Here is a 10982-nt window from a genome sequence, read left to right as displayed (position 1 = left end):
TTGAGGTGAGAAAATTAATTATTTTCATTTTAATAGACATTTCAAAATGGGGGTGGGGTGAATTAAAAAAAAAAAACGCTTGTCTAGAATATTATATTCATTTTATTGGAAAGAGCATAAAATTTCACATTGAACCTGAGAATATATTAAAAATTGAACCAATAGAAAAATTTTGATAGATTTTTAAAGTTTAAAAATTGAAAAAAATTTTACTCGTAAAATTCAACTGATTTCATTATGTAAAAAAATGGCTTCATGAACGCACGCCGGCACTTTGTAAACACTGTTTTTTTTTTTAAATAAAAAATAATATTTCTATTATTTTTTAAACAACTTTAATAGTCTATTTTGGAAGTATATTCCATAAAGAAAATAAACAACGCACTTTAAAAAGAGAAATTACGAGCTTTTAATATTTTATTCGCAGTTTTGTGTTAAGGGTGTAAAAAATTCCCCCCCCCCAAAAAAAATTCTGATACACCTAGTACACACCACACAGAAATTGATAAAAAAATTAGTTTTGTTTTACAATCGAAAACATCGACTTCAGCTCCGTTGTTGGAGTTTAAAAATAATAAACATGGTTTTTCATATATAATTTTATGTTTATTTGCTAGATAAAAATGTAAGTTTTTTTTTTTTTTTTTCTGTAGAAAGTTGTTTTATGACGGAATGAATTTTGGCATGTGACGTACTTTTGAGCGTACTGGACTGCTGGCGTGCCAAAAAAGAATTACCAGCCTGGAAATGGCAGATCATTTTACATTAAATTTACAGGCGAAACTGATCCCCCACTGTAAATTAAAAATTTTCTTGGTAAAACTTACGGAGAACGCTCTGTTTTACAGTTGTTTTAAAAATGGAACGGAAATTGAAATTTCGTTCCGTTTTTAAAACAATCGTAAAACAGAGCGTTCTCCGCAAGTTTTACCTACTTTTTATGTATATATATATTACAAAAAAAAAATAGTAATAAAAAAATAATTACATTTTTAAAGGAAAAAAGTAAATTTGGTATACTTTTTTTTTTTTTTACATAAGTCTAACTAATTGTTTTTACATTGGAAATGTCGACTTTTATAGGTTTTCGGATGGTCGTCGTGCTTATCCATATATATATATATTTTTTAACTTAATTTTTATTGTTTTATCAATTAATTTCGATTTTTGGGGGTCATGTAGAAAAAAAAACAAAAACAAAAAGAATAAAACGGAACAAAATTTAAATTTTCGTTCCCTTTTTTAAACAACCGTAAAACAGAGCGTTCTCCCCAAGTTTTACCAAAAACTTTTCGCCTGGTTTTAATAGTGTTCAGTTCACGCATAATCGCCTAAAAGAAGTAGAATCTAATTTTTTCTTGGGAGGGAATTGGGGGGGTATTAATCTTTAATAATATCTTCTTTTTTTTCCAAATTCGATTTATTATGATCTTTCATAATTTTAATACATGTTTAATTTTTCAAAGCACTTGTAATAATATTTGGTAATCCTCGCCCAAGAAAAAAAAAAAAAAAAAAAAAAAACTAACTTCTCGAGAATGACATCGAGGTCAGAGGTTAAAAGGAAACCGTGTTCAAAAAAACAAAAACAAATCATGGTTCGTTTAGGTTTCGTGCCGTGTGCCAAATATAAAGGCTAATCAAACGTTTTTATTTATTTTATTTGCTATTATCTCAGTCGTTAAAACGTCCAACTAAAAGGTAGTCACAAAATAAAAAAAAGAAGAAAAGGGTGGAAACGTTCATTTTATTCGAAAGAGGACAAAATAAGTTAAGATGACGCAAGCTTCGAATGGCGATGTAATATCTTCGACAAAATACAGACTAATTGAAGCAGAGTAAGTTTTATTTATTTATTTTTTAATGTTTTATTTTAGTCTAGCTGAGATAAATGGTGCAGAATAGTTAACAAAATCCCCCGCCTCTTCAATTTTAGAATGGGTTTCTAAATAACGTTATTATTTAGGAACCTATTCTTACAAACGAGAGCTGTTGTACCATCACTCTATTTTTGTTTCTAATAGGATTTTTTTTTAATTGGTATTAGTTTCCTATCTATTTTTAATTTGATACTTCTGCAGAATACGAACTGTGCCTTTGTTTATTTTTTTTCTAGATATGATTTTCAAATTAAATTCAATGCTTCTTGTTGACGGTATCTTTTGTTTATTGTAAAGGTGAAAGTGCAGAATAGATACACAACGTCCCCTCGTGTTAAAAATGGATTTCTAAATAATAACGGTATTTATTTCGGCACGATCCGTATTCTGTATAAGTTAACTTGCAGTTTACTGACCATTCTGAAATGTTAATATTTAAGGTTAAAGTCAAGATTCTGTTCTGGATTTTCGGTTTCTGCGGAGCAAACATGACGCCGGTGACGACAAAAATAAGGTCCCTTTCTGATTAAGTACAAAATATGGGTTTGTTTTACTATACACATAGATTCGAAAAAGTTGTCAATAAATTACACACACACACACACACACACACACACACATATATATATAAACAAATGTTATCAAAGGCAAGATAAGTTACTTTTCTACCTAACTGGATAAGTTTTTAGTGTTTTTATTTAATGTAAAATGTTTATTCGGCCCGAAAAAGGAGTACTGTTGAAGGCTGCCGGAGAACAAAAGATGGCCGTGATGTCTTTAAAGACTTGATAATCACTTCAAAATAAGAAATAAAACAAAATGATGTTAGAAACCCACCCAATTTTTGACTGACTTCTTCTTTACTATTGGGATCACCTTCAATGCGAAAATGTATCTCTCGGACAGACTCCGGCTTTTCTTAAGCTTAGCTTTCTTTCTTGCCCAAGAGAAGAAACTGTGATAACGTCCAAGCAGATCCTACTTTAGATTGAACCAGAATTGTTATATCGTCCATGTAAGCTCTGGAAGGATGGAGTACTTGTCGTTTCTCAGTAACCTTCCTTGTATCTGTTACACCCTGTAGGATAATTTCCATGGCCAATCACGAAAAGGAGTGGAGAAATCACACAACCCATCATTATTCCGATTTCAAGGGATTGCCAGTTGGCTTGTATAGTGTTTAGCTTTTGACAGGGAACTGAATTGCATAGATACCGTTTGTTTCACTTGAAATTTAATTTTTATTTTTGTTTGCATAATATAGAAGCTATTTTGTTAAATGCACTTTAACTTTTCTACTTAAATTCTTTTTAAAGTATAAAAAATTGAAAATTTAAACTTTTTATTTTAAGAAATCGAAAAGTCTTTGATTTTTAGGTACTAGTGCACTTATTGATCCGTGCTGAAATAATTATTTAAAAAGCCATTCTTAACATGTGGAGGCGAGGGTGTTTTGTACCTATTCCATACTTTAACCTTACAATTGAATAAAAAAAACATATCATAAAACTTTAATTAAACTTGGAAATGCGATTTAAAAAAATAGCGCGGACCAGTAAGTGCACTGCACTGCAGGCAGCACCGATTTTTTAATGTTTTTTTTTTTAATCTTAAATTTTGTAGTTTGATAAAAACATTTGGACAATCGGGTGCTTATTGAAGTAGTTGACGAATCGATTTTTTTTAATATGACGTTTTAAGCAAATACAATATTACATACTTAATTGTCATGTCGAAAATAGTAATATATTCAAATATTACGAAAATTCAATGAGTAGAAAATTAGGTAAAATTGCATTTTTCTTAGATGTTATAAAGTAGACGGTGAAGAGTTCACACACAGAGAACATAACTCGGAACGCATATTTTAGATTACATGTTCATGGTGTGCAATATTTGTTGTCTATAGCTGTAAACTTTTTTTTTTTTTTTTTACGAAAAACAAATCAGTTTTACTCAATAATTTTCATAATTTTTGGATATTATACTATTTTCGACATAATGTAATGTTTTTGCTTAAAATGACATAAACTAAAGAAAATCGATATGTCATCTTTATCTCAACAAGCACCGACAATAGAATGACATTTTTACAAAAATTTATTTTTTTTAAAGAAAAACAGTAAGTTAACTTTGGACATTGCTCTACAATTCTTTGTTTGCTTTTTGTGTAAATTCAGTAACACTGCGAGCGTGTCTTAGGTTCTTCATTATAATAGAGAAATTCGAAATATTGAATTTTAAGTAATGGTATTTACTTATGTCGCAGTAGTGAACATATCCAAAAATTATGGAAAACGATAAAGTAGAAAATTAATTATTAATGAAAACAATTGTCGGAGATAATTAACGAAAATTAAGTTTGCTAAGATTGGCCAAAGATTTTCAGTTTTCAGAAAATAATTACCCCCTTTTTTGTTACGATTCAAACTCTTTGGTTTCTTTTTCTTTTTCTTTTTTTTTTTTTTTTGCAAAACTTATTTTTCATTAATTGTCTTCGAAAACTATTTTATTATTAATTTTCTACCTTGTTTTTCATAATTTTTGGATATGTTCATTCCTGTGACATGACAATTAAGTGAATATCATTGGTTTTTCTTGAAATTCAATACTTTGGTTTTCGAATTTTGCAATTAAAGAACCCTTTCTTAAATTATGTTGTTATATCCTCGGTTGCCCTCGTGGGGAGGTATTGTGGGAATATTACCTATCCATTTATGGCCTCTTTCAAATCCTATCAAGAGCCAAGTAGTCGTGTGTATATTGGATATGGAACCGATATTTGACTGACAAGTAAGCCTAGCTTACGACACCACTTTGTATTTTGTTCCTTTTTTTTTCAATATAACTTATACTGTGTTTTGAGTTGTCTTTTCCTAGTCCCAACTATTATTTGAACTGTTTGGGCCCAACACACTTTTTCAAAAGAGATGGAAATACTTTAATAAATTTAAGGATGACCAATAAAATTATTTGACATTTTTGATGATAGTTAATAAACACTGTAATTATTTAAAGTTTACAGACGACTTCAAAATGTCTTATTTTCATGTAAGGTCTGGTCTTGACAGAAGACCCTGAAATTAGATGCTGTGCATTAACTTAACTGGAGAACGGACAAGGTCTTAAAAAATTGGCTGAGGATTGCCAGAGAGTAGTATCCATTAAAAGTGACTCTAACATGATTGAGGAATCGGGAGTTGCTCATATTAAAAAGATCAAGAGCAAACCAACACTCTATTCCCCACAGAAAGAGAAAAGTAAAATTACACGACCAAATATTTATGACAAACAAATCACAAATAGGCTGAAAAATTCACTATCAAGGCCACACTGGATGAGGTTTTAACCCAGTGAAAAAGAAGAAAACCTATAAAAACTGTGGTAAAGTTGGCCATAAAATAACACATTGTTGGTATGCAGAAAAATTGAGAAAACTCTGAAATAAAATAAGACTAACACAGTCAGGTAATAATAAAGATATTAATTTATGCAAACATGTAATTATTAAAATTTTCAACAAGACAGTAAAATTCAAGTTTGACTTTTGTTCCGACCTCTTGATAATAAATTTGCATATGTTGCGTCGTCTAAACAAGAAGACAGCACATTTCGTAACGGGTGACAATATAAACATTCTGGGTGAAGTGGTCCTCGATGTAATTTTGAATGGGATTACAAAAAAAACCTAAAACATGTGCTAATTAACACTGACAATCTATTTGGTATGGATTGGATTGAAAAATTCAACCTTTGGGACTACTCTATGAGCAATTTCTGTCAAAATTAGAAAGCCCAACTACTAACGCCAAAAAATTAAACTGGAAACTCTGACAAAAATTCCCTGATGTTTTCAGGCGGCCTAGGAAAATGTACAAAAATTTGTTTATATCATTACCTGGCTGGAATGAATGACTTTCTCGCATAGTTACATAAAGATTGCTATTTTAAGAGCAAACCATATGTTACAGAGCGCATACGAGTGCGTATGAAAATATCAGCAGCAGCCGAAGGGTGGATGGCAAGCAATTCTATTAGCAGCAGCAGCGTTTGAACGTGTATGTAAATTGGCAAGTGTGCTCGAGCTTGCATCTGAAGAAAAAGACAAAAATCAACGCCAAAGGAGGTGGATGCATAAAATGAAGGCAAGAATGGGCCAGCTGTGGCCAGAAGAAAGAGAAACACTCACCAGGTTAGATGGACATGTGGCAGCGAGAGACTTTAAGTGGTGTCAAGACGGGAGAGTAATGGTAATAAATGCTTTTGTTATTAAATAAAAAAATGCCAACTCAGATTTTTTTTATTTATTGTTTGTTGGTGCGATGTTACACATAGTCTGCTGAAGTGTTTGCTCGCAGTATTTACGAGTTTGCTGATCTCGTAGCTAGTAACATTATCTATCAGTTCCCGCATTATGGCGACTGATATCTGTGATGGCTCTTGTTTGAATTTGAATATTGTGGCCTTTTGGTTCCTAATAAGGCTCAACAATTGTCCCTTGTTAAGTCAGGAATAATCTATTGCTGACAAGATTTATTTAATACAATTTTTTTTTGTACTCCATTGTTTGAAAAGCTCTGAGTGTAGCAGTTCTTTACTTTTATCCTTGTATATCAGTTTTGTGCGTTCATTTCTCTTTTAAAGAGAGTCCGCATTTTTTGACATCAATGTTATATCTTCGGTTATTGTTGAGAATATTCATATCACTTTGGCCCCATTGGGAGAGGAGGGGGCACGTAGATATGACTTGAGTAGATATGATCCAGAGGTGGAGAAGGTAATTCATCTTCACTGCACAACAAATAAAAAAAAAATCAAAATGTTAAGACAAGAAAACTTGAAGGAAAATGATATAGTAATATGCATTTATTAATGCAGAAAAAAGATAAGAGACATTTTTTTTAAATTTTTGAAGTGATATGGACTTATCAAAACAACAAAAATAAATGTTTGTCACTTCTAGGTGGAATTGACTTGAAATTAATTGACCTACTAGTCAAATTACAGAACAGTTATTATTTGTTTTGTTGAACTTGTGAGATAAAATTTGTCAGGATTAAAATAAACTTTCCTTGAAGGTGACTAATTGGGTATGAAAATTGTTCCCGTTTAGGGTATAAGGATTCAAACTGCATACCTTATCAGTTAACATGGAGAAAATGGGATTCGATTAGAAGGGTACCTTGCTGTATTGGCGAGGATTCCTTTTTCTTTTTCCTGCTATGTTTTAACTGACTCGCTTCCCCCTTTTTTTCTTACTCTTTAACCCTCAGTGTTGTCCCTTTCCACTTAGCACTTTGTGATTTGATTAGCCTGCCAATTCATCACCCTTCAAAATGATGTGCTGATTCATGAGACATCTTATATTCTGTGTCAGGAAATTCCTGCTCTTCATATTAGACTGGATGTTTTAGCATAAAATAGAGGAACATGTGCTAGCAAGTCTCCCCTTATAATTTTTATATAAGTGGGACAGAATATGTGAATATAACATTCTTCGGGTAAAGTACAGAATAGTTAAGAGTCGTGAACTCGTAAAAAAAATAATTTATAGTAAATGCAGTAGTAATAAATTATCTATTGACACTGTATACTCGAAAATAGGATGCCTCGAAAATAGGATTCGACATTCAACAGCCTCGAAAATAGGATTCGACATTCTTCGAAAATGCCTCGAAAATAGGATTCGACATTCAATGCCTCGAAAATAGGATTCGACATTCAACAGAAAGCTCCTGGGTGCCAAAATCATGAAAACTTACCACTCTGCCACACAAGCAGACGGATCCTCTCCACTCAGTGTGGTTGGAAAGACCAGGCTCGGTCTGGAGAGTGGGGATATAATGTGTTACTTTTAAGGGTTGGTTATTGAAAATCTTGATACCAAGATACTTGGTGGTGCCTCATTCATGTGCAGGAATGACCTGTTTGTGAGACCTGCTAGGTTTGAGACAAGAATTGGCAACACAGTTCGAGTATAGTTCAACTGTATCATCACCCAACATTAGACAGGTCAGACATGCTCATGTTTTGCATGCCTCTCCCCATTAAATCACAGTTTGGCCTGGCAAGTACTTAAAACTCTCTATACCTAATGATGAGAATAACTAATTTGCCATGGAGTCTCGTTGGGATTCTGGACACATCAGTCAAACCTTGGCCATTACCTATAATCACAAAGTGTAGGAGGCAGAGTGCAGGATGCCGATACCACCAGTGTACCATGACAAATACAAAGATCACAGCACGTCTATTAAGCTATGTTCACGTTCACTCCAACAACGTTGTCTTGCAAGGCAAGTACCTAACGAATCTCAAACACCAAGACAACATCACTTCCTGTGTAGTCATTGATCCAGATAACACATTATCCTCTTCAGAAAAAGTTTAAATTTCAACAGCTCAGTTCTTACTTTTACTATATGTTTGGAGAGGATCTACCTGGGTATAATAGTTTATTTGATCACTTTACTTCAAAGTCTCCATTAAGATGGGTTCTACACGACCACCCCAGCATCGAGGCAAACTTCCCCTATATAATGAAAAGATTTCAAACTTAAGTTTGATGAGTTAGAACACATTGGTGTATTTCCCTGTTCTGCTGGTCCATGCTTGATTCAGTCAGAACACCACCCCACTGTCCCCACCGTTAGCAAGCCATGTGTTCAAGCCTATGAAAAACTTTGCCAAGGCCAGTTCTCAACCAGCCCCAAATTGACATCGTTCCTGTTAACTGTCTGCCGTTTCCAGGCTTCTGTCACCCATCTTGTTGGCAGAGCAGACATACCTGCTGATTTTGCCAACCGTAATGCTCATGTGTGCAGGCACCCAATGTGTCAAGTCTACTCCTCCTTGCAGGAGTGTTTAAGACTTCACTTATAGAGATAATCAGGATTTTATACCTCCCTTATACCAGCTGTCCTGCATGGAAGAAAATCCAAAATGAATGTTCAGACCTTAGATGGATACGGACACACTTTACGCAAGGGATTTGCCCTTCAAAATGGCTTGACTATGGATGTGAAGAGATATCGTCAAACTACCATATTAGCCTAGAATGGCCTTGTAGTTGTTTGTCGGAAGGGTACTCTTCTCCCACAATAAGATGCAATTATTGTCCGATAACATGTTCTGCGTGTCTTACTGATGGCACTGCATATTAAGCTGGGACACCCTACCAAACACCAGATGCAGCAGGTAGTGATCTGATACTTTTAGGACTTGACTAAATCAGTGAACCAAAATTGTAACCTCGTGTCACCAATGCATTTAATTGAGCAGGTCCCCACTCATAGCTGTGTCTCAATCCTGTGAAGCCTCCTCCCTTCCCAGAAAGCACTAGTTTGCTGCTGATATCATCAAGAGGAACACACAACTGATTTAGTCTTACGGGAAGACGTTAGTTCATATACTGTTGCACTCCTTATACCTGATGAGCAAAAAGGACACATTGTAGGAGGTCATTCTAAAGACCTACTTGCCTATTAAACCTATTAATAATCCATTTGCAGCTGTAAGGACAGACTCTGCCTCCAGCTTCAATTCCCTCAAAAACGATGGGCTTCTGCTTATCCACCATATCTCAATAGAGACGGGTAACCCTAAAAACCTCAACAGTAACTCTGTTGCTGAAAAAGCAGTTCAAGTCATCTAGCGAGAGCTCAAGTTGGATCCTTAGCTTAAGAAAAGAGAAAAGAAAAAGGCTTTAAACCAGTATTGAATTAAGACCACTTATCAGTCAAGGGAGATAACTAAATATGACAGTATTTTATCCTTATCGTCTCTCCTTCCAATTCAGTTGTTTACATTTTTTTTTTTTTTATACTCGAAAATAAAGTCTGTTCGTACCTTCAAACAGGTTTGTGTAATATCTTTATTTACTGACATATAATATCAGTTGAATTGCAAAGAGAAGAAATATTTACATTACATTACAAACTGATCCCCTACACTAAATTCTAAAGTCCTTTTTTTTTTCTTTTTTTTTGTTGTTGATGCTAAGTTTTACAGGTGTTGATATGCAATGACAACAAAAAGAAAAAAGGCTCATTTGGAGAAGGAGTAACTGGATGTATTAATCTTATAATTTACCATTTTTTTTTTATGATTTAAATTTTATTGTTCAAATCAAAAAGATTTTAGCTTGCTAATTTTATCAGTGAATTTTCTCTGTGTCAGTTATGCAGTTAATAATTCATAAACATATACCCTTTTTTAATCCTATCACTAATCCTAAGTCCAGGTGGCAATATGATAAAAAAAATCTGTCTGATATATGGTGAATCTGCCGTTTTGTTAGGACAATTCTACTCTTGGACTCTTAAGGCTCAATGCTGTCTATTTCATTTTTTTTTTTTAAATTTAACTTCAGTAAGTTTTAAGAGATCAGGGGGGCTCCTTCCTGGAGCGAACACTTGATTCTGTTATGGTTTAAATTTATATCCGAGGGCTCTTTTAAGATGCTGTTCTCTTTATGGCTACTATTTGTATTTCATTCCAGCTTGGTCTTCTAGGGATTGCTTCTAAGTATTTCTGAAGATTCTTTTTTATTAAGCCAGTTGCTCCTATCACAACCGGTATAATGTTTATTTCTTTCAGAGACCATTTTGTTTTTAAATCATTTTTTAGGTCCTGACATTTTGTTATCTTCACCTTATTTGCGTTGCAAAAAGTACAGTTAAGATGTTTCTTTTAGATTTCTTTGATTAGTGATAAATTATTTTGCTATTAAAGAACATAAGGTTCAACAAGGGAGATAATTGAATAGAAAACAAATCTAAATTTGGACGCTATAAGTGTACACCATCTGTAATGAAAAAGTTTCATTTAGTATTTGCGTAGTCTTATTTCTAGTGCCAGAGTGAATAATATGTTCCGAGGCATATCATAATGCCCATTAAAGAGATTGTAGGCCAAAATCAGATAATCGCTTAATCATCAGCATTCAAGGAAGAAAAGTTTAAGCTTTTTGAGTTGGCTATCATAGGACAGATCCATTGTGCCATTTGAGTAGCCAATCTTTGAACTCTCTTTAGATGATGGATATCTCATATTAGACAAGAATAAAAAAGCATTGGAAATGCAAAAGGATATAGGGATGGT

The 10982-nt window shown here is 33.4% G+C and overlaps 1 protein-coding gene across 1 annotated transcript in view; it reads left to right on the top strand.

Annotated features, from left to right (window-relative positions):
* Positions 1-1520: 1520 nt before the first annotated feature.
* The window catches only part of LOC145243389 (proton-coupled zinc antiporter SLC30A2-like), a 68768-nt gene continuing 59306 nt past the window's right edge, over positions 1521-10982 (top strand). The window contains exon 1 of the mRNA XM_080106228.1: positions 1521-1838. Within this exon, the coding sequence (XP_079962354.1) occupies positions 1777-1838 (62 nt within the window). The 5' untranslated portion in view covers positions 1521-1776. The remainder of the gene's footprint in view (positions 1839-10982) is intronic.

The sequence above is a fragment of the Euprymna scolopes genome, chromosome 22, assembly GCF_053919585.1.
Source record: "Euprymna scolopes isolate OS-2025 chromosome 22, ASM5391958v1, whole genome shotgun sequence".
NCBI lineage: Eukaryota > Metazoa > Mollusca > Cephalopoda > Sepiida > Sepiolidae > Euprymna > Euprymna scolopes.
This window is presented reverse-complemented; position numbering and strand designations above follow the sequence as displayed.